We start from the raw sequence: 25,103 nt of genomic DNA, 5'->3' as shown, positions 1-25,103 counted from the left end.
TTTTAGGTTTCTTAGCACTAGTTTTTCCTCAAAGTAGAAGATTGCAGTGACTGGAATTGTGTTCTTTGAAGGAATATCAATTATTTTTTTCATGAGGCATTCAGATATTACGCGGATAAGCATCACGGAAAAGCTTTTCAGGAAAGTCACACTTTATTGTCTACAGCAACATTTAGAGGATCCTGAAAATGATGGTTTAAAAATTAACAAACAAATTGGATATCTCCTTCCCTGAAAATTTACCTGTGGGGGTAAATGTGTGATTATGATAGGCTGTGTAATTCATTCGTATATGAATAATTCATAGGCAAACTTAGATTCATCATTTCCTTACCTTTGATTTTGGTATATATCTATATTGATAATGCGTGCACAGTATTCGTCAATGTAGCATTGCAGCTGTGTATGCTTTGCATGCAAACACACGTATATACAAAAAAACAACAAAGCACTTCTGAAAAACATATTTTAGGGCTTTCAGAAAATGAAACTTTGAGGATAGTAGAATCTCTTTCTGCTCATGTTCTTTTAGGATGGGTGTTTAAGGAAAATATTTTCAGATTCCCTCATATAGAACCATAGAACGAGTTAGCCTGAAAGGGATCTCAGGATGTCATCTAGTCCAAACCCTCGCGCTGAGCAGCAAAGCCAATTTCAAAACTAGATTAGGTTGCTCACAGTCAGCAGAGTTTTATCTCCAAGGGGGGAAATTCCACTACTTCTCCAGGCAGCCTCTTCCATTGCCTGCCCACACGATGAGCATTCCTTATATCTGCTGAGAAGTGCCCACCTTCCAATTTTATCCATTGCCTCCTTTCACTGTCGTATATAAGGTACTTGAATTGCTTTATAGTTTTCAAGGTAGTAACTCCACTGAGTTAAAATATGTTACACAGCCATAAGATTAACCTAAAAGCCATCAGTTTTTTTTCAAAACACAAATTAATTTGTAGACCATTGGGAAGATACTGTTAACAATACTTCAGTGGCAAGTATGACAAATTTCTGCATAGCTGTCTTTATAAAATAAACTTTTTAAATTTCTTTTCACTGATTAATGCATAGACTTTTGCTTCTATCAGGTCAAATTTTCTTCTTCAGTTGATGAATAAAACTCTTCTATATCCATATAGGCAGAAAAAGATGTCTCTCTGTTTATTTTACTGTGTGCATTTATTTATTTTAAATGCATCATCTAAAGATGTAGTTTGTCTAGATACTATAAATATGGAGCACATTATCTAAGAAAACAAATAACCAAACAAATAACAACCATTCTCTTCAAATGAGAATACGAACAGGCTTTCAGAAAATAGTCATACTTAAGAGAGAGAATATATTATTTTGAGCTTTGCTCAGAAAAAATACTGCTTGTATTGTTCTGGTCATCTAACAACTCCATGTGATTCGATGGATATCTATCTATCTATATTTATCTGAATTTCTTGACCATAATTGCCATGTATCTAACTGGTAAATTTTGTCTTATCACGTAATTTTGGTAAAAATATTCTAGTACAATTTGGCTTTTAAGCTTTGAATGTTTGTGAGAAACCTTTTTCTACCCAATAGATGAAGTATTGTATTAATCCCATTAAATATGAGAGGAAAATTAATGTAAAATTTTAGATACCTAATTAAGAGTTGACAATCTTAAAATTCTTTTTATTCACATCATCATAACATGAAAGTGAATGCTAATACACAGTAATTCTTATTCAGTATTTGAATTAAGAATAAATATCGTCATTCCACTTGATCTCCGTTTACTTAGGAGAATGGATAAATAGAGAACATTAGCAAGAAAGGTGCTCAAGCAAGATGAAAGTCTTTTAATGTTTATATTGAAAACACCTAGATGTCCACATTAATTAGCAAACATGACTTTTTGCTGTATCATGGGCAGTATTTCCAGGAAATTAGGCAGTGGTCTTGTATCACTTTTGTTAAGAGATCTCTAAACTAAAAACAGTATTTTTTATTAAAAAGTTACTGTTAAAAAGCCCGCTGCTAATATTTTGTATGGTAGATGCCAGAACTGGAAATGGTTAGCATGTCTTGGTCTGGTTTAGAGTTAAATAAGATGATTAAAGAATACAACAGTTTTTATAGTTAATAGGCTAGACTGGACTATTCTCTGTTAGGTTCATGTCTTTTTTATACAGCTCAAGTCCAAGTTTCTTTCAGGAAACTGCTTATAATCATTTGATGTCCACATTGTTATTTTCCTGTTGCTTCTTGTCCGCATCCCATTTTATGATACTTTAAATCTACTGCACACAGGGAAGCAAGATGCTGACATTTCTCAATCTGTGAAACTGTGCATAGGATCAAAATTGTAATCGACTGTTTTAGTAATCTTTTTAGCTATATTTCCCTTTTATTATGCTATATAGTAAATGAAAATCATCTGATAATTAAATTTTTATGTGCAAGTTAGGGTTACTTAAGTACCTGACCATAATGAGGCCTGTAAATGTGTGTGCATGTGTGTGCATATACATATACATGTATATACATTGATATATAAATATATACACACACAATCAAGCGCATCTCTCCATATACATCTGTATATGTTTTATATATACACATACACACACACACGCACGTGCGCACACGCATACACACACACATACATGTATACACATACATACACGTATATGTATCTTCTTTTCACTCTGTGGTTCTTCCTGAACTTCACTGATGCTTGAAACTATTTGTAAAAATGATCATTATTGCTAATTTATTATAAATGTGTGTTTTTCCTTCCTAACATCTACAAAAACAATTAATTTTCAGTTACTTATATTTGCAACAGGGTGACCTTACTGAAAAAAAGTCATTTCTTGCTCAAAGCTTGTGATCTTTTTATGTGTATTTTCTGGTTTTTGAGAAAATTGAGATACATTATTGTATAATTTCAAAGCGTGGAAATTTTGTTTAGTTTCCCAAATATCACCATCAGACTAATGAGGTACACAAATCTGGCTTTTTTGATGCATTGTTGCTGAACACCACATGTGTATATATACAGATACAGGTATTTATATGTAATGCTTATTATTTTTCTCTGACTTTATTAAAATAACAAATATATTCTCTTCATAGTTTTCTGTCCCTCATGGAGTTGGTGACCTGCTGCTTTTCACATCCAGTGTTCTTCACGAGTTCATATTATTTCCATATCTTCTTTGCCCTCTTCATGATTCTAGGGCTGACCTGAGTTACATCAAAAAAAATTAGTTTTAAATAGACAGTAGACCTGATTCAAAGACCTTAGATGACAGAGATCGTAATTAGTGAATGCTGAGTTTTATTTCAAGGTATAACAAGCAAAATTCAAGAGGCTCTTCCACAAAGAAGTGGTAAGCTGGCTATACAGACTGACCTTTGTGGTTAAGACCTTAAAAATAAATTAGGTAAAAATAGAACAGAGGAGACACAAGGAAATGGGGAAAAAAAAATTTATGAACAAAAATGTCACCTTCCTTGCTTATTAGCTGCTGACATAATCTAATGTGAAGTCTCCTAGCAATATGTTTCAGTAGCACAGCTGCTGTGACAACACAGACAAGTACTTGCGGTTGGTAATAAAATGGTTGTAGAAATGCAAAATGTATCTTACAGGACCAAATTAAGAAAACTTGGCTCATTTAACTGATCAAAACAACCTCCGAGATACTATTATGCTTTGCCAACACTCCGAAGTGAGTGCCCGAGAGGGAAAAGAACTCAATGACAGTTTAGCGTAACAACAAACGGGTAAAAACGGACCATGAATAAATTTAGGTGAGAAATTATGAGACTATTTCTAGCATTGAAAGAGTGGCTTTCTGTAACAGTTTGTTAGTAGCATGAAATATGGCCTGAAATAGAGCTTGATAATTTTATTATGACATAATGTATTTATGTATTTCAGGGATGAAGCATGACCTTAATATATCTACCACTAAGACAGTTATGTGCACCCTGAATAAAGGTTCTAAAATTATTTGGGCCAAAAATCAATTGAAAATATATAGGGCCATTTTCTAGGTTAGGCTTCCTCATGGTTATGTTAGCTGAACAGAATGACTGTAAGTGATTGCTTGCAACAAAAGAAAACATATAACTAAGCAACCCAACACATGAGAAGTCATAAGAATCTTATTCCCCATAAACTTAACTCTGAACTCCACTACTGAATTTTAATATTTAGTCACAATTATCTGAGACTTATTTCCTAAGCTGTCATGTATTTTGTCCCCCCCCCCCCCCCCCCGCATTGCTCTACAGATACTTTATACTGTACACCTAGCTATCTATATTTCATACGGTCACTTTCATTTTTTATTCCCTTTATTTTTTACTATTTTGTGCCTCACCATTCTGACAAAAGATTAAAAAAGAAGGATCTAGGCATACATCTTGATTGCACTGTTCTTCTTGCATAAACAAAAAATAAATTAAAAAAATAAAATATTAAAATATTGTGTTAGCAACACTATAAATTATATAAGGAACACATTTCATGTGTTCCATTTTCCACATTGCAACACCAATCTGGTGCATCAGTTATTTCTTTATTTATTCGTTTATTCATTTTACTTTTAGCCTGTCCTAGCCTCCATCTCTCTATAATCAGATAAAATGAAAAGAAGGTTCCTTTCAGAATCTGGGAAAATGTGTGGAGTTTATCTTTTGCTGCTTTTATTTTCTTTTGTCTCTGTTTTCCCTTGCATTCTGGAAAAAAAAAAATCAGATACTAGCAGTGATATTATGTGCTCTGGCTGTTTGCCATCTTATCAGGACCAGTGCACATTTTATATTTCAGATCTGTCAACTTGCCTTTGTTTTGTAAAATGCTAGTCCCTTGATGCCTTTGTTTGCCATCTGCTAGCCGTCATAGAGTCACACAGAGTGCCTGCTGGCATGCCATACATGTTTTGTCACCACTTGCACTCTTGAAAGTTTTTCCAAACCCCCACTGTAAAATACATTATTGGTTTGAACTGTAAAAAATGATTGTAAATTATGAGTGCATTTGCTTAGCTGACCCAAGGTATGGGCAAAGCAGGTAGTTATCTTCAGAAGCTCAATAGCACACAGCTGTAGCCCTGATTCTGTTTTGCTAAAATAATCTCTAAATATAATTTAATGCGTTTTTCTAAATATAACAAGATCAGACGACAGAGGTTACCTTCATTGGTTCTTCACCACAGGAGAGAGGAGGGAAATGGATGTGTTGAGGCAGCATCCCCCATAGCAACAATGATGCAGTTATGCAATGGTGGTCCTATAATATCCTAATTCAGCCTATGTTACTGAATCTCCAGCTTTCCAACTTACAACTGGGCCAAACAGTTTATAAAGTCATCAAAAGTATCCCACACAAAGAAATCCTGAGACTACCCAGATAAAAATAAAATTTTGGTTATTCAGAACAATCAGACCAGTTTAGGTAGGTAAAATAGTAATTTTTTTATTAGCTCTGCATGTGTACAAACACATCTAGAGTAAGTAGTAGTAAACATTGTTGATTCCTATTGATCTAAAGTAATGGTTCATATATCACCCTAAGCTTTCCAAAATGACATAAAAGAGCACAGGTAGAAAGAAAAAGACCATAAGCAAAATCATTACAAACAGTTTGAGTCACATCACCGCTACAGCATTTCAGAGGATCTTTGACAGCTCCCTCTTCTGTTCACCATAAGGCAATGCTCAGTGAGCAGCCTTGAGTTGAACGTACTGGGGGATGATATGGATTACCTAGTAAAATGCAGTATAATTCTGAAATGCATATAAATAAAGCTACTGATATGTGAAGAAACTGTGTAACTGTGATTTTTTTTATTGTACTATTTGAACATTTTCAAGAAGAAAAGTGATTCTGATGTTTGTGATAGCCTTTTTCTCATAAATGGAGTAGGGTTCCCACACAGTCTGAGACTGTGGATGATTTTATGAGTTTGGATCTCTGTCTGCTCTGCGCAGCTAAGACAGCAAGGGCTGAGGGTGTTTATTTGCAGGATTCCAGTCTCACTGTGCTGTAGAATATAGGGAAGAGTATGTACTAACAACATCTGAGTTTCATTTCTGCTTTATAAGAAATCTGTAATTAAATATATAATTTTTATTACTCAGTACCCTAAAGATAGTGATGATGTGCAATCTAGTAACCTTCATTCTGGAATTTTAATGAGCTTTATGAAAGCATTCCACAGTGCTAGGGAAATGCATGAAAAACTGTTTCTTTGACAGTTTGACTCTGGTAACAATTTACACAGCTAAATGTTTTGTAGGAAGAAAGAAGAAGAAAAACAAGGAAAAAAACAAAAAGAACAAAAAACTCCTTATGTTCAGGAGTCTGTATTTTGTAGACAAGCTCTTTTTGAGTCACACATCATTCTTTCTACAGCTCAAAAAGAAAGATTTCATGTTTAGTGACTCTACAGACCCAAATCATATGCGGTCACAGGAAATTATTTAATTCATCTATCTAACAGCTGCCAGTAGTTACTTACTGGCATGATTTATCACAGTTTTGTTTTATATGTATGTTTTGAATTACCTTTAGTGAACCAAGGGAACTTGATAATTCTTATTCATAAGCCTGTTATTCCCATTATCCCTTCAGTGGGGCTATTTGCTAGAGTGAGATTTTAAAGCTATTGAGTTTACATGTAGGTAAGAAGCCTCCTTTCCTTCTCATCATCTTATCTGACTTGGGTCTTGGACAAATGCAGGAGACTCAAGAGCAGATGGCATACATGGGGGCATCCAGGACACGATCAGCTGTCCACCACGGCCATTCTTCAGACAAATGCATGCTTGGGTACAGTGTAAGGCAGAAAGTACAGTCTGGATTTTCTCTTGATTCGCTGTCTGGCTTGTCCTCAAATGAGCTTTGAATGAACTTCTACAGGTCGGAAATTGTGGCTGGTCAATACATTCACACTTGTGGATATGTGTATATGACATTCATCATTTATACATTCAATATCAAAAATTAAAGATCGACATAACTGTCATAATTTACCCCCTCGACGCTGAAAGGCCAAACGTCTCCCACCTGCACGATCCATAGTGCCCTCTTCGGCAGCCTCCGAGAGCCTTAATATTACGAGTGCTGTTTATGGCCACTGCTGACATTAAGGGAGGAGTAGGGGCACGTTGGACGGTGCTGCTGGGGCAGCCTCTCTCAGCAGGAGACACTGCCCCTCCAGCTGTAGCAATAACAGATGAAAACAGTTCTTGGAAATTCCCCGTTGAAGTTTATCAAGCTTATCCCTCCCTTATCCCCTCCTGTGTGGCTGGGGAAGCACACACATGGGCTATAGGTGAGCAATGACTTATACTGGGGGAAGGATGGATATTTGTGTAGGCTGGAACTGAAGACAAGTACCATTTATGCTGTCTCCTAAATTGCCTTTTAACAGCTTTTCAAAAGCCTCTACCAAAGAGAAAACCATATTCTTAACAGCTAGAGTATTGAAGACTGCCTTATATTAAGGTGCAGGCTCAGAGAAACTACAGCTGACACCAATAAAAGTAATTCTGAAAGGACACTGATTGAGAAGTTAACTGTTGGCAGTTGAAAAGGGAGATGTCAGGTTAAATACTTTGAAAGAGCTGCTTATCAACTTTTCTAAAACAAGAATGGCAGTCAATATTTCTAAAGCTATGTTATTTGACTGAAACCCAGTGGCAGGGTTTTTTTTTTTTTTTTTTTTTACTGATTTTTGTATCCTGGGATATTTTTACAAAAAAATTTTTGGGAACATGTATAACTGGCCTGAGAAAAATGAAAGGGATAAATGTTCTTAATTTTGAAGGAAGAACTTAGAAATACTTGTTCATTTAATAATGTGTACAGTTCTTCTGAAATTTCGATGTAATAACTTTGCATGGTACTAAGATTTAATTTCTGTTACTGATAAAAGATAATTGTAAGATAAAAGGACCTCTTCACTACTATTTCAGAATTAATTTGAAATTTTTAAAGGCTTGTGAATGGAAAAGGGGAGAATTGTGGTGATAGTTACACCAGTAATATGACGATTTTATTTTTGTAATTCAACTTGTAATTTATTTTTTCATATTGCCCAATTCCTGATTATTTTTACAAAGTCACTAGCGATAATGTAGAATGACTTGTATTAGCAACTGTCATTCTCACTTGAGTTATAGATGCACATCTGATAATTATGTACAACGAAGGGCATCATGCTTCCCTGTGTTAATGTGTTCAGTCAGTAATTCTTCAGCAGTGAGGTCCCCTTGCTGCCATTTTAACTCTCCAACAAAGTTCATAAAGTGATATTGCTTGGCTGCTCATCCTCATGTCTGCTTCAGCTCCATGCTAACTTGTGACTTTGAGAGAGTCAAATGATTTATGCGAACTTGGACCTAAGGCAGTTCTTGCTGAAATTAAAGGATGGAGTTCTTAAGTCAGCGCGAGCTGAACTCACCCCTGCAGAAGGGAAAAGGAAAATGGGAGACCAGTGGTTGCTCTAGGATCAGCTATGTGTTTCCCTCTATATTCTCATCCTTCTATATTCTCATCATTCTCTCCAAGACATTGGCACCTTTTGCTAAGACTTAATTAAAGGCATTATAAATTCCCCCTCTTTTTTTTTTTTTCTTCTTTGAAAAAAAATTTTTTTACAATATGGTTTTGTTGTTGCCTTTCTGCTGGGCACTTAAAATGCCTGGAAATATATGTGCATATACATCTTGTGTGTATGTGTACACACACCCCTCTTTTCACAAGAAAATGTGAAAAACAGCTGAGTAAACTCACTTTTCATTTTCTTAGTACCTACTGAAAAAGCACGTTAACTCTTAATTGATGATATTTCTTTTCATGTTGTGTAAATACAGACTGTATTTATACATGGAATAGCTGCATCATTAGACCAATAAACTTTTAAGTAGACCATAAGTTCTAAACAGATAGTTTTCTTATATTATCTCTTATCTAGAAGTTTTATATTAATTATTGTATTAATATTTGTTTTGTTATTTCTAGCTTTATGTGGTGGAGATGTTAGAGGACCTAGTGGAACAATTTTATCCCCTGGTTATCCTGAACTGTATCCAAATTCACTGAACTGTACATGGACTGTGGATGTTACCCATGGAAAAGGTAAATAATTTATTTTCTCTTTTTTCCCTGAATGTTTTTTTATATATGTCCAGTATCTTGTGCTACACATGTGGATCTAGGTTAGCAGCAATGAACTAGGAATGGTATTGTTCTTTTGTATTTTTCTTTTAATTTACTTTTATTGTAGCAATTTCTGGAATTCTGCATGTGGGTTTGACCCTGATGAGCGTAACGTTTTCCACAGAACAAACAAGTCCCTAAAGTTGATAGTTCAGCTATCAGCTAACAGACAGTTGGATGTGTGTACATTAATCTGGGTGCCAGAGGGATCAATGCTCTAGCTGTGTTGATGAGGAAAGGCCTTATTTAGAGAACAGCTGGAAATAATCCATGATATTTAGACTTACTATCAGTAGAAGAGTCAGAAGTGAAGACTTAACTGAAGATGTTATTCATATTAATTATGACATAAAAAGGGAATGAAGATAATGAGAGGAGAGTTGGTTAGAAGATATTGGTCATGCTGATTTTTTTTTTATGACTAGCTATTGACAAGGAAGTGTCAGAAAAGTCCTTTTATTTTGGAGAAAAGAAACTTTCAGATTACTGAGGTATATTTTTAGAGTGACAGCATATAACCGACAGTTTAATATTCATTTATGGATTAAATAAATAATAAAGTTTAAAAATAGGTACAGAGGGAGAAAAAAGGATAAAGAATGGAACTCAGCATTTAGAGGTAAGAAAGAACTATATATAACTGATCACAGAAACTGAGAGACAGCAAACCTTTAAGAAAAGTGCAGTTATTTGTTGAAGGCAGATCATTTTCAAGATGAAGATATAATACTGGATTTAATTTCTATATGAGAAAGGATCTTTAGAGATGCTATTAAGAGTTATTTCAAACAAATGAGACATGAGGATGAGGTTAGATACAAATGGAAGGTGGGAATTCCAGGTAGCAAAATTTCCTGGAAATAGTTTGTCCCATTTGCTGTCAGGTGAGAGGTGTTGGGAATAGATGAGAAGAAATGGGTCAATTTTGTTGAGATTTCAGTTTAAATATAAGAGAGACTGCAGACTAGTCTGTTATACTGTGGGGAGGAGAGAACCAGAGAAGCATGAGAAGTTAATGTTAAGGGAAGGAGAGTGATAGAGATGAGTGTCATAAGACAAATTTGAATAGAAAGAGGGTGAAGTGTTAAGAACAGGGGGAGGAGAATTGCACTGTAACACTGAAGAAAGTGGAGAAAAAGGAATGAAAGGGAGAAGAAGAAAAAGGAAAGATCAGTTCTGGATTTTGTCACTTTTCTCTGTGAGGGCATGGAAAGCGTGGCAAAGTATACAAATGAGGTATTCCTCCAAGTGCCACTTAGTGATCACATGAAAATAAGGCTTCCCTCAGAGAGAACTGTGCTGATTTGTGTTCCCCCTTGTCCTATTTTGTATGAATAGTCCAATAGTTTCCCATCTGATTGTTAAATCAGTATTTAAAGCTCCCTGATGTTAAAGTGGCAAAGTGTGTCTCTCAGAATCATTGTTCCAGCTATCTACAGTCTCCTTTTAGTGCTAAGTGATGTCATTGTGTCAAAATAATTTGCTTGTAAGTATCCACAGTGGAAAATTCTGAAATTACCGAGTCTACACTGGATGCTGTGCTTGCCCTTATTGCCTCTAGGGACGATACATGGCTCCGCAGGAAAGTGAGATAGGCTCTGAGGTGAGGTTTCTGCATCTTTTGCAGTGCAGGAAGGATGTGGGAAGGTCTTTTTCTTCTGGGAAAGCAAGAGAGACTGATAGAAAATGGAAAAAAAAATATTAGCTTAGCTCGCATCCTCTCTGCAAAGCCAGCAGGTAACGATTCCAAGCTTTATACATGAGAAAGGCTCAGTTAACCGGGGTATTGAAGAAAAGCATTGGAAATGGATGAGCATTTAGGTTCAGGGAGCAATGCAAGAGTAAGAATTATGTAAACTCTACAGTAAACATGAGCCAAAAGTCACATAATATTTTTCAAGATTCTTCATAAACTTGGAAGACTTTTATTAACACTTTTGTTTTTCTTGAATTAAAAATGGGATTCCTAAGGACAATTACTTTGAGGAAAAAAGTGAGAGAAATTTTAAGAGAAAATTGAATAGTTTTTTTTGTGATTTCTCTTTTTCTAAAGCCCTCAGCTAGAAATATATTTAAGATGAAATAAATAAAAGCTGAAGTTCTCAAATATGATTACATTTTGTGAGGCTAAACAGCATATATTATGAGATTCCCAAGAAAGCAAATATATAGAAATATATATATGTGTGTGTATATATACATATATATATAGCAAGAGAGAGAGTAATCATATGCACACCTGCATCTGTAAGTGCACATACACATACAGGTATATACATAAAATATAAGCACATTCTTGTTTGTGTGTCCAGAAGTTTTATATTAAATTATGAAAATGTTATTAAAGAAAAATCTATTATTAAATATGAATGCTCTGATGTAATTTGACTCATGCTATTTTGATTCATGCTGCTAAAAATTTGCTGGAAACAATTGATGAGTGAGGTTTTACTGTGAGTAAGGAATGTGTAGTATTGTATGAACTTTTCATATTTTGTTCTTTCTCAGTGGCAGAAAATATTAATACTTTAAACTCTTCCTTCAATAGTGCAGGAGGAAGATAACTGTCCTTTTATGACAATAAGTCACAGGCTTATTTTAATTTAACTTTAAATTTCCACCAGTAAAGCGCTATGTCTGAGTGAGCTAGTCCATTAGGCTACTTCTCTATTTAATGGACAGACACAAGCATCTTCAGGATATGAGACTTCTCCTCTAAAAACATAGATGGAATGAACCGTCCTCTGAAGGTGCCTGTTGATCTCTATCAGCTAATATCCAAGGGTTTATATAGGCCTAGGACTAATTGTGCAAAGGGAGAGTGGATGACTAGCCTGGATTAGACACTTAAATTTCAGATAGTTATCATTAGGGAAAATTAATCCCATATACCTAAAACGGATTATTAAAAAATGGGACAAAGAAACTTTGTTCTAGAAATCTCATTTTCTGCTTCATTTCATGTCTATTATAATCTAAACCTCACAATGTCAAGGAGTGTCTTGTATTTGCTACGTTGTAACTAATGATTTTTTTTAATTAATGTTTTCTTTTGCTTTTTATGGTCAGAATTTGCCAGTGTAAGTTAGGCTACCAAGAATATAGTGTCTAATTTGTAACACCAGAATGCTGTGGGGTGCTTTTTAAAACATACATCTTTGTATTATGATTTCATACTGCTACTACTTAAGTAATAGCAGGCAATTTAAATGTATTTAGCTAAGATTTCTATTTTACATTTGCATATGCTATATTATTAAAAAAATCCCAATTTCTGTATGCATATATTCTGTCTTAAATACCATCATCTGCAATCTATATACACACATTTTAATTTTACCGTCCCAGTGCCTCTAAAATTCTGGAAGTACAATCTGATTTTTCATTCATGTTCATGTGGACCAGTATTAAGATTCTTAAATGTCCATTAAAAAATTGCATGTTTTTTTAACTTACCTTTTCCATCCTAGAAAAGATATTCTAAAAATAATTAATATACCTACTGATTGGTATTATTTATGAAGTGGAAATGAAGCATCTAGCATGACATTGATTCTTCTATTTTGTCCGTTGTTAACATGTCATTGAATCTATAGTGAAATGAAATGCATGAGGTATCAATGGTAGATTTTAGACTATGAACTAACTGAACAATTAATTTACCCCTCCCCTAACAATGTGGATTGTAATATTGAGATATGGCATTAAATTAATATGTTTTGCCTTCCTGTCTTTATTTAAGGTTTTAAATATTCCCCTTAAAAAGAAGGGGGTATGTGAAGCAGCATGAGAGAGAATCTACCTGAACATATCTTTTAAACTTCTCTGGAGACAACACAATCTGTCACATAGCGTAAATTAACGTGATTAGAGCGTTTTCTGCAGAAAACTAAATTGTACAGCTACTACTGGAATATACCTTGCAGTTTTGCTTAGAAAAGTCATGGCAAGCTGGAAAATTAATTGAAAAATCCCCTTAAGTTAAACTTTGGGTTTGAACAATACTCAGTGAAGCTCAGCCATGATCCCTAGAAATTCCCTTATTTTGGGTTACTAACGTAAAGCTTTCTTTGGCATTTCTGATTTTGTAGTTGAAGTGGCATGCATGAAAAAGTCAAAATTAATTTGAGGATCAATAAATACAACAAATCTGGGTTGAATTTCATCCTCATTGTGTATATATTGAGTTCTTCTTTTAAGTGCTTTTTTTCGTATCAGGTTAACGCTGTCTCCAGTGTTAAATTATGATTAGAAATTCAGCCATTCAAAAGTTTGCCAACCTGAAGTCTCTAAAGTTACATGCATTAGCTCAAAAGCTATATAATTTGGCCTTGATTCCAGATTTCAGTGTGTGATAATCCTGTTGCTCTTCCACTTATCAGTCTGCCTGTCACACAGTTTAGGAGAATAAACAGGATACTCAAAACAGATGAACGGCTTTCCTCATATAATTATTAGATCAATAATTTTTCAAATCCAAACCAAATTTCTGCAGTTATCTAGTTTTATCCTCTGAATAAAACACAACCCAATCCAGTAATTTCTGTATCAGTGCTTCAGCTTCTGAAGAAGGGCATGTTTAGCTGGTCTGCAAGCTCAAGCGTGGGGTGTGTAAGGGGGGGAGGTATCTATTTCAGAAGGTTGAACAGTTCTGTAAAAGCAAAGTCAAATCTAGCAGACTCTATGTCCAGCCAGGAGCAAGGCTGCGCATGTTTTCCGAAGATGCCCGTGCACACTTACACGCAATGCACGCACAGGCACCAGCATGGCTGGGCCGTGCCCTTCTTGGCACCCGTGAGAGCCCCAACAGCACTCACATAAACATGACCAAGCCACACGGCCCAGTCCTGTTTCTGGTTGGGCTGATCAGGATGTGAGTGTGCACATGTGGTGACTACACACACACACGCACGCGCACACATACACACACACAACCCTCCGGAGTCTGGCCCTGGTCCCTCCAGCAGCTGGCTCCCAGATCCCATTCCCTCCAGCTGTTGGACCCCCACGACCAGGGCCCTTACTCCAGTCGCTGGTCCCCTGCGCTTGTCCTGCTCACTGGTTAGTCCAGAGTGACCTTCAGTAGTGGTCACACGTATACTCACACCCTGAGCGGAGAGCTCACGCTCACAGAAACGGGCCAGGAAGAGAGTGTGATAAGAAGGCAGGACAGACTGCAGCACAGGGCGCCATCAGAGAAGCGCACTGACAGCTCCTGTTTCACGTGACCAGCCCTTTCTATCCCCCCTCCTTTCCAATTTCCCACACTTGTTCCTCCCTGATCCACCTTGATCTCTCCTTTTCCTTGCCTTTGGCCCTAAACATCCCATAAAAAGTTTTGCAGAGTCTCACAATGCCATTAAAAAAATCCATATTAAGATGTACACAATCTCACAAGTCTTCTCAAATACCCACAGTAAGTTTTCATGAGACCCAGGATAATCCTGTTGCTGTTCTTCTCAGTAGTTACTAAGCTCTGGCTGAACCTCTGCAAGGTTGCTAGTGGCCTAGCAATCAGAAACTTGACCTCTTGCCTTTGTTAGTCTTTTTGGGTGGGCGGGAGGATATTTGTTTACTTTTCCTAGGAAGTTAAATGTGTCTGCTATTAAAAATCTTTTTCTCATGAGAGTACCTGGAGGCCATTAATCTTCTTACACCACATTAATTTTCAATCTTGTATAGACCATGTGCATTGATCTGCCTAACTATTGCATTATTAGGTAAATTTTATAGCACCTGAATCATTGTTTAAAAAGTTTTCTGCAACTGGGCATACTTTCCCAGTGGAAGTCTCAGGAATAATTCAGGCTAGTTTATGTCTTCTATTTTATCTTTTACTTGGATTTTCTGTCCTTTGCATCTGAAGATCATGATCAGACTCTCAGTTACAGAGCTGCAGAATTTAAGTTAATTGTCTGTTTTGACCTTTAAGACATATTTATTGCATGAGAATATAATTTCCTAGCCTTCCTTTCAGGTTTCGGTCACTGTTACTGTACAAGGATAATGCTCACTATAGGGAATAAAATTTACCTTTCCTATTCTGTGTAAAACAATTTGCAGTTTTGAACAAATGTAGTGCTTAGTCTTGCATCAAAATTGGGTCTTACATCAAGATCCAAGCATATGTCTCAGAATTCCCTATACCAAATGTCCATATTTTTCAGCAACAAGACAAAAGCAAAAGGTAGCATCAAAACTAAAAGACCTGCTGCAAAGATATTTTGAGAAGATTAACTCAAAAAAGATTATTAGAAATACTGGACTTAGATATAGACTACCTTAATTTTCTGAACCACCATTGATAATGAAATGCATGAATTTAATCCGTGACATAATTACATTTATGATAATGATGTGATATGTAAGTCTAATTCTGCTTTTTCTAATAGGGGTGCAGTTCACCTTTTACACCTTTCATCTGGAAGATCATCATGACTACTTACTAATAACGGAGAATGGCAGTTTCACACAGCCATTAGCACGTCTGACTGGCTCAGAACTTCCTTCACCAATCAATGCTGGTCTCTATGGAAATTTCAGGGCTCAGCTGCGCTTTATTTCAGATTTTTCAATATCATATGAAGGATTTAACATTTCTTTCTCTGGTAAGGAAGTACTTGGAATACCTGGAAAAAGAATTAGTATTTTATGAAAAAAAAGTTTAAAACTGCAGTGATTTTGATAAATACGTATACCAAATCATAAAATTATATAAATTGTTTCCAAAGCCCAAAATTTTCAAACCAAGTAGACCTCTGTGCCTCTATGGGGATGTTTCTGCAACACAGTTAATAAAATGGCTGTAAACTGTAAGCAGTATTATCAATTCAAGGAGGAAAATAGAGCTAGTCCAATTTCAATTAGTGAAATTCCAGATGATCCCAGGAGTAAATTAGTCAGGCTTTTATGCTGTTATATTATTTAAGTTTGTTTTGTGTACCTGGGACATTTATGGCTCATGTAAGAGTAATAAATTGTGTTGTGTTACGCATCTTAAATACATTAAGAATGTATTTATTGGTCTTATTTTGAACATAGTATAGCTGCCAGTTTAGCATTCATGCATTCATTTTGTTTTCAAATCTAAAATCTGTATTAATGGTCAGGTGGAAATATATGGAAAATAGTAGACTGCATGATTACAAATGTACTTAATAGAAAACTCGTATAATTCTCACACAAGTTGACTTGCTCTTTTGTTTTCAGAGTATAATCTTGAGCCATGTGAAGATCCTGGGATCCCACAATTTGGTAATAGAATAGGATTTAATTTTGGAGTGGGAGACATTCTGACATTCTCCTGCTCATCTGGATATCGTTTAGAAGGAGCTTCAGAGATTATTTGTCTTGGTGGTGGCCGACGAGTATGGAGTGCACCTCTGCCAAGGTGTGTGGGTACGTGGTCAGCTGCTTTCATTTGCTTGTATGTGTAGTCATTGTCCATGGAGTTGCAGATATACAGCATGGAAAAGCATGGTAAACACCTCTTAATTTTTAATGTACTTTCACATTCTCCATATCTCTTCAGTCAGATTTCTTTAATTTTTCTTAACATAACTATTATAAGAGCTATTAGTAGACTTCACTGTCTGTACCTTGATACATTTAAAAATGAAGACATGATACTTGTTTTTCTTATTTTGGTGAACAGGTGTAGAAACCTGGATATAAACTACGGTCAGCATTTACCAGTTCAGATGCCTAGTAATTAACTCTTACTTGTTGATGCAAGTTTCTGGGTAATACCTGTACTATGAAAATGTATAAATGTAGTTAAAGCATTTATGCCAGAAATATTTCATAAAATTAGGTCTATATATAGGAATGCAGTTAAGCTGGTGTTCCTATGTAGTTAGAGGAGAGAAACAGACAACCTCAGGAGAGGCCTGTTAAAACAATCAAAAATATAAAATCTCTAAAAAGTAGGAAAATTCAGCATAAAATTTTGGACCCACTGAAATCAACAGCAAAACTCTGTAATATTTTACGTTTATAAGAATATCTGTTGCATGGAAAAGTTTATATGTAAAAATATCTGTATCGATGTGTGCTTGAAATCTTTTTTCTTTTTTCATGCTAAATTGCAGATTTTTTTTTTCAAAATCTGATTGTATAATAACTATTAGTTGACTAGTTGCTCACTCTTACCCAGTATTAATTAGTGTATCATAATTTTCATGTGGCAGATATTCTCATATTTACCTTATATAGTAAAAGTTCTGAACCTGACGTGTATAAGCAACATGTATGTTTGCATGTATACAAAAGAGCTAGTTTAGAAGTCAGTGTGGCACATGAAAAACAAGTTATTTTTGTAAGGAGGATAGTGATTTTTTTAACCATAAACATAATAATGAATGCATGCACAGTTGTGAAGACAGGTGAAATTTTAGTAATAAATTCCTGGAAATGTATGTGTATCTGAAAATGGATTTGTAAATCAGCAGTAAAGAACTCGATCAGAAGCATAAATGAAAATAATTGCTATTTAGTTTTCATGACATAGAAAATAATGTTTGCGTTTGTGTGCTTGGGGGAAAAAAAGAGAGGCTGGTACACAAAGAGTGAGTTACATTCCAGTAAAGCTTTGCTTTATGTGTTTGGGAGGGAATTGTGCATCCACATATTTTCTCCTAATCTTTGAAAATAAAAGATAGTCTCCCCAGAATGACTTCATGAACCTTTTTTCCCCACAAATGTTCATCCTTTGTCAATTTTGTGTTTAACTGATATGCCATGATAAAGGAATTCAAACAAAACTGGAAAGCAGAAGTTCTCTTACCATTGACCACTTGTATTGGATGCAAAAATCTGCATGTTGTTACTGTTGCTCATGCTTGGCAGTTTTTTACAGAAGTGATTCACAAGCATTAATGCTTCTGATATTACTTACATTTTTTCACTTCTATACTCACTTCTATACTTGGGAACCACTGTTCCCTGCTGTTTGTGCCCTGCTTGTCAATGCAATAACAGAATAAAAGAAAGATGCAGAGAAACTGGAGCAGTTTCAGTGAAGGGCCACCCAGATGGTGGGAGGCTGGAGCACTGGCTGTTGCAAGAGGCTGAGGGAGCTGGGCTCACTCAGTCAGCCTGAAACTGGCACCATCCTGCATCATGTAGCTTGGGAGACAGGGATCTTTTCCAAGAGCAGATACATTTAGCAGTGTAGACACAGGTAATGTCACCAAAGCCAAGTGTTTCATTAGCATAGGATAAAAGTGCTTCTATTCACATGATAAGAAATCCTTAATGATGGTGACAGTTCTAGTCATGTGATGGGAGATGGTGTTTTGGGCCTTCAGAAAGAGTATGGAAATTAATAGGGTGTCTGAAAAATTTGTGTTATCTATGACTGATCCCTAGTTCACATGCTTTTGAGGAACAAGGAGATTAGGACAAGTCAGAATTGTCCTGGTGGTATTCTGATGTAGTCTGAATGGCCACTAATGGACTTTGCAGTATGTCTTGGTCTATTCACTATCAGGTACTTGACTAAATTCAAAATTTTGAAAGATGATTGGAATCATTAATAGCTTATGAGCATTCCTTAAACAGGAGAGGACTGAATTAATTTAGTAGATTTATTGGTTGTATGTGATGACGTCAGTTTAAAAAGTGAGGTTGATTTTGCTTTCATCTGAAACTACGCTGGTGTCCAGTTTTCCACATTGTCTTAGTACATCAACATCCTTTGCACCCTTCTTTTTTTTAAATTAAAAATCAATACTACTTTCCTTATTTCAAGAAAGAATTGTAATGCCCTTTATTATATAAATAGGCAACGTTATTTTTTTCAAGATGACATGTTTTTATTTTGGTTAGATTTTCATATCAGAGTTTGTGAGGATGCATGTTACGTATGACAGAGAAACATGTCATAACTTACGATGTATTATAACAATTCTTAGGAGAAAGCAGAAAAAGTCTGAATTATAGGAAATGACTATAGAACTATTTCTTTTAGCAGTAATTATTTCTATAATTTGTTCTAATTTGGACAACAAAAATCACAATTGCAGATTGTTAGCAGTGGCTTATGCATACATAAAGCAATGCGTCCTGTCACAAATTAGTGAGAAGTGGCAAGTTCGCAAGGCGGGCATGCCGTCCACCTTCCAAATGTTGGATTTTTCTTCTGTGTGCTCTGACTGTAATATTCTACATGCTGTTTCACTCTTTCAAATTATTGGTTATCTACTGTGATAATTTAATAGTACAGAATTCTGTTCTGATGTTTTTGCCATTCTTTTTGTGTTTCACGTGCTTGAATATATTTAGCATTTGTAGAAGATAGCTGCTGGTCCCACCTCCTGTTTTGTCTTTGCCTATACATATACCCTTTGTGCGTATTACATGTCTTTGACATGATTACCATACTAAAATTTTATCCGCACTTTTTTAATTCCTCTTGAAAGCTGAATGACATCAAGGTAGTGTTTTAGATCAACAATTTGGTTTTCAAAACACATGCCTTTTTGACATCCAATGGATAAACTTTTTGTCTTTTTTTTGTTTTGGACAAGTGGGAGAAAGACAAAAGTAAAAGCTATGCTTTAATTATGCCAGCATTTTATTAACTCGCTTGGAAACTGTCATCAGAAGGCTAGGCAGTGTAGGTCATCATTCCTCTTTTAATCGTGTTCATGGGATGCAGGCTGTTATCAGTGCCCCCCTCCGTACGGGCCGGCCCCGCGGCCAAGCTGTGTGGCTGCCCTACCCAAGAGCATTAAGGCACTGGGAAGCCCTTGTTTCCTTGCTGCACCTTACAACAGGAGCCCCAGGGCTCTTCCGCAGTTTCTCTGTTAGGGTCTGTGTAACTTCTCACTTAGCTCTTTCTCCTGCAGCTGAATCAACAGCTCCTGTCTAAGCTCATTTTGCTCAGGACTCAGGTCCCAAACAGGACTCAGTCTTTTATATAGTCTCTTCTCACAACAGAAACTCTGTCAATGCTTCTTTAACTCTGTTCCTATATTCCTGCAGTGATTAGTGTCACACGTGCCATTAACATGTGCCATTAAGTCAGTTAAGTAAACCTGTACTCCACAAATTGCTGCTTTGATGTGTTTCATGGGGTACCTCTTAATGCCTGGAAATTTGAGCAGGTAACTTCCATGGGTCAGGGTTTCCAAATCCTCTGCTTTTACTGCTTCTCTTTTATCCTCCTATGAGGTAGTTGCTTAAAGCATATGAGTCCTTTGCTCCCTAAGGAATCGCTTTTCTATTATAGCCAAGGGCAAAGCTATGGTGGAAGGCAACAGTATTTGCTCTGAGTTCCTCAGCTATCGTTGCAGCCTCTATTTTGATCCTTGGCTGTTTTTAGATGATCACGGCGTATGATCCTCCCACAACCATTTTTGTGCGGTTACAAAATTCATTGCATTATGAAGTTTATTTGCTATTCAGAAACAGATTTGTAGCCAACAGTATTTCACACTAGATTTTGTGTGTTTCTGATGCTTAAAATGCAGTGTGATTTGGGTACTTAGCTCCCTTAGATTGCTTGGAATTCACCACCTAAGTAAGTAAAATAATCCTCATTGTGGTGATACATGTTTATATATTTATGTATACAGTCTCTATTTTGGTGATACATATTTCTGTATCTGTTATTTTATTTCTCAGAGAATTAGGCAAGATTCATAGCTCATTACATTTCATTATAAAATAAATTAACAGGTATTATCAGAAGTTTAGTGAAAAGATCTGCCTCTTGCTGACAGGTGAATTAGTAACATGAAAAAAATGTATATGTGTATGAAAATCAGTTTCAAAATGCTCAAAATAAATCTTTCAGATACTCAGCTGTTTCTGGGTTGGTCTCAATGAAAAGGTGACCTTATATGTGTTGTAACCTTTAATTTACAGGAAAAAACAATCATCAAAAATGCATCTATGGCAATATGCTTGTCTGGGATCTAGCCACCTCAGTGTAGCTCGGACCCTCAACAGGGCATCTCAGGATGGTTTTCTGTTGAATTCTGCTGAATTTCTGGTGCCACAAACAGGGCCAAAAGAAAAAGGACAGCAACAGCAAGCCAATTGGCCGATTGTGCAGTAGATCTGCTTGACCTGGTTGGAAAGTGCTTCAGAATATGGTTCTGGTACTGCCAAGGATGCATACCTGCACTAGATTTCCAAGAGAGTGGGAATACTTAAGAATTAGTAATTATTATGTCTCTATAACATCTTCAAATGCAAACAAAAACAAGCTGTGCCTTCTGTGTTTCTGAAACTAGCTTTTAAGTATATTTTCACATTATGCCATCCTTATAGTAATGGGCAGCTAAAGATCTAAGCTACCAACATTTTGAAATTCTGAGTCTGTATTATTACTCTCTGACTTATTCCCAGTATGACTTGATTTCCTTTGCACCCTGAGGAAAAAAATGGATTGTGATCCTGTGTGTACATTAGGAAAGCGTTGTGTGTACACTGTTGGAACATTTTCTAGCTATTGTTATTCACCTCTTTTTTCCTGGGCCAACACGGAAAATGGTTAGTCTTTCAGTTAAAACAGTCATCTTTATGAGTCAGAATTTCCTGCCAGCTTTCACCCAGTGCTCCAGGTCCAGTAAAGAGAAATAATCATTTAGATTTTATGAAAATAACAGAGAAGTAATGGATAAAGAAGAATCTAACCTTTTTTTCAGTAAATCTTAATAAGCTTTCACATAAGTTTCTATTAATTTGTCATGGGATGAAAAATTTTTTTGTAAAAATCAAAAGTTTGTTAGGAATCAAAGAGAATGCTTGATAAAGATTGATCATCAGATTTGTATATTATGTTTTATATTGCTTACTGCAGTTACTGCTGATCTGAAAGAGAGGTGAACTCCACAGCAGCAATATGAATAGATAACAGAAAGTTGATCAGAATAGTTACAACCAGAAGAAAACTTTGAAGAACCTGAGAGACATAATAATGAATGGACAGATAAAGTCAGTGGTAAATAAATGTGAGGTTTGATAAATGCAGTGAAGAAGAAAAAAGACCCAGGGTAGTCATACATCTTACAAATTCTAAATCAGTGTGATCAACCTAAGAAGCTGACTTACGAGACACTGAGAATAATTTGTTGATACCCAGGGGTCAAAATAAAAATGATATTGCATGTTGTGTAGAAGAGTTGGGATACAGACTGCTTGTAATAAATAGTGTTATTAGAAATATTTCCAAATACATCTCCATAAAGATGCTGCAGAACTAGTAAGAGTTCAGAGAATGGCAGGAAGAAAGATTATGAGCTCAGACACATTTTAATATGAAAAGAGATGGAGAAATGTCTGTTTGCTATAATAAATGGCATAAGAAAACTAGATCAAGAGCTTCCATTTTCTCTTTCTTTACTGTAAGAAAAAGAGCTGTTCAACTGAAAATTTAAAAATGCAAAACTGATAGAAATCAATACATTTCCCTTCAACTATTATTAAACTGTGGAAATAGTTATGGTCAACAGTATAAAGAAATTTAAAAAGCAATCTGAAATGTAGATGGATAACAAGAATGTTGAAAGATCTTGCCAGAGCCTTTATCAAACATCCTTTTCTGAAAACATGTTAGGCCAATGTGCTGAATCCCAAAACTGTATCCAATCATAATAAAAGAGAATTAGTGGAAATCAAATATCAACCTGCCAGAGAAGTAAAGCTATCTTTCATCTGCTTATTCAGACGTCAGAAGAATAAGTGGGACATTTTAATTATTACTGTTTTTTTAATATCTAAAGATACACCTATTCAAAATTGAATTTAAAATCAAGACTAAACTTAATTTTGGTTCATGAAAATAAATTAAAAAGTTATGTTCTAATAGTATGTATTTGCTACTGAATTTTTAAAGCTGAACTGTTCAAATGATAGAATTCTCTAAATCCAGCAGGGCTTGATATCGTGCTGCACCAGGTTTTTAACATTACTCTTTTCTAAAAATTCAGAAATATTTTCCATATTTCTGTTTGCTTATAACTGGTTCTGTTAAATGATTGTTTTCTTCAAAATTGAAAAACTATGACAGAGTTAAAATTACTAGTCATAAATCCTGATGAGCACAGTGATTAGAAATGATCACGTTCACTAACTACACGTGATAATTTTGAAGAACAAACCACATGCTGGTAGATTTACTTTGTCTTGGATGGGGTTCATATAAATACATGTTGCTATCTCATTTGTTTATTTGTACATCATTTCTAATAACCTAAGGTTGCCTTTATAGTAAATGGCTATCTGACCAATAAAATTAAAGAAGTCCAGTATATGATTCAGCTCATTTTGGGGCAGAGGTCTTAATCACTGAGCTGAATTATATTGCTTATGTTTTCAGCATATGTATAGTAGATTTCATTAACTAACAAACCATGTTGACATATTGTTGTCATTTTGTTTTGTTTTGTTGGCTGTTTTTGGTATCTGAATGAAATTCCTATTTCCTTTCAAATACAGCTATAGACATGTAATGAATACTATTTTAAGAAAACTAACACTAATTGAGAATTTGATCACAGTAGAATACAGTTGTGAGTACATTTATATTTTTATTTAAATCTGCATTGACCTGATTAGCAAGAAATAATATCAAATACTTTATCCTATGAAAGATAATGTTTCTTTATGCAAATAACTAAAAGTAGAAAAAAGGAAGGTTTTATTCTTGGTGAAGTGGTCAATGTTGAAAGCAAGTTTATTTAACTTTATAAGTTATTCCTCTTCTCTCTTTAGCTTTTTATATATGTTGAAGACTCAAGCCTTCTTTCAGATCAAGAGATAACAATCTTCAGTCTTTTTTTAGAAACGCACATTTCCAGATTTGTCATCATTCTTGCCTCTGAAAATGTCTATAGTTATCCACCTGCCTATCCCTTGAAATGAATTTCCAAATGCTCAATACAGTATTCAGATTTTAAGCCTTATCAATACCAGAAAAAAAAGAGGCATATTATAGGCAGTACTCACGTTTTAATATCTTGATCTCATGCTACTGTGAAAAAAGCAAGCTTTTGAGTTATCCAAAATTTTGATCTGTAATTCTACATCTTCTTTTGCAGCTGATTACCTCTATCTAATCATAAAACTTTGCTTTTCTTTTTATTGAATTTGCCTCTTGCTTATTCAGGCTTGCTCTCCAATTTGTTAAGAATATTAAGGGATTTTATTCTGTTCTCCAGCATCCTTTCATCCTCTAAAATGAGCACTGTCTGCACACTTTATAGCAAATCCTTTATTCCATTGTCAGTGAGTCAATATGAGGCAGAAACCAAACCTACAGAAACGATGCTTTTCTGTTTGTTCAGCTTCCTGAATTCATACTGGGGTAAGATAAATACCAATTGCAGGTGTAATGGAGGATTTAGGACCATCAAGGTTGAAGGAGAGAAGCGACTGAAGCATCACCAGCTTAGCATATAACCTCACATAGAACCATTAGCATAGCAGCTGCTACCTGCTTCCTGCAAACGAAGGCCTTTTTAACTGACTTTTCAACATGAAATCTTTAAACCTGTGAATTTATAAAAGGCATGTACATGTTCACAGAATTTTACTTGAAGTGGAAAAGGTGGATAAAGAAAATATTTTCGTTCAATTTAATGATGCCATTAAATTTACCTCTGCCTTTGTTTAAAACATTTACTACAGTGGAAAAAAAGAAGAGGAAGAAAAAGAAAAGAAGCAGGAAATTTTACACTTGACTGTTTTTGAGGCTGCTTTATTTAGCTCTGCATATTTTTACTGTACTGAATTACTATCTGAATGTATAGGACCTTAATCTATCAATAACATGGATGAATCTACTTGCAAAATAGAATATTGCCTTATGCTGGGAAAGACTGATAAAGCATGAGCTTTAATTTATGTAAAGCACAGATGTAAATGCTGTTTCTTTACT

General features: G+C 35.3%; 1 protein-coding gene across 1 annotated transcript in view; it reads left to right on the top strand.

Annotated features, from left to right (window-relative positions):
• The window catches only part of CSMD3 (CUB and Sushi multiple domains 3), a 693,764-nt gene that overhangs the window by 423,646 nt on the left and 245,015 nt on the right, over nt 1-25,103 (top strand). Inside the window, exons 20-22 of the mRNA XM_026101199.2 lie at nt 9,017-9,133; nt 15,607-15,822; nt 16,424-16,612. Of these exons, the coding sequence (XP_025956984.2) occupies nt 9,017-9,133; nt 15,607-15,822; nt 16,424-16,612 (522 nt within the window). The remainder of the gene's footprint in view (nt 1-9,016; nt 9,134-15,606; nt 15,823-16,423; nt 16,613-25,103) is intronic.

This window comes from Dromaius novaehollandiae, chromosome 2 (genome assembly GCF_036370855.1).
Source record: "Dromaius novaehollandiae isolate bDroNov1 chromosome 2, bDroNov1.hap1, whole genome shotgun sequence".
Classification (NCBI taxonomy): Eukaryota; Metazoa; Chordata; class Aves; order Casuariiformes; family Dromaiidae; genus Dromaius; species Dromaius novaehollandiae.
Note: the sequence above shows the minus strand (reverse complement) of the source record. Positions and strands in the feature narration are given on the sequence as shown.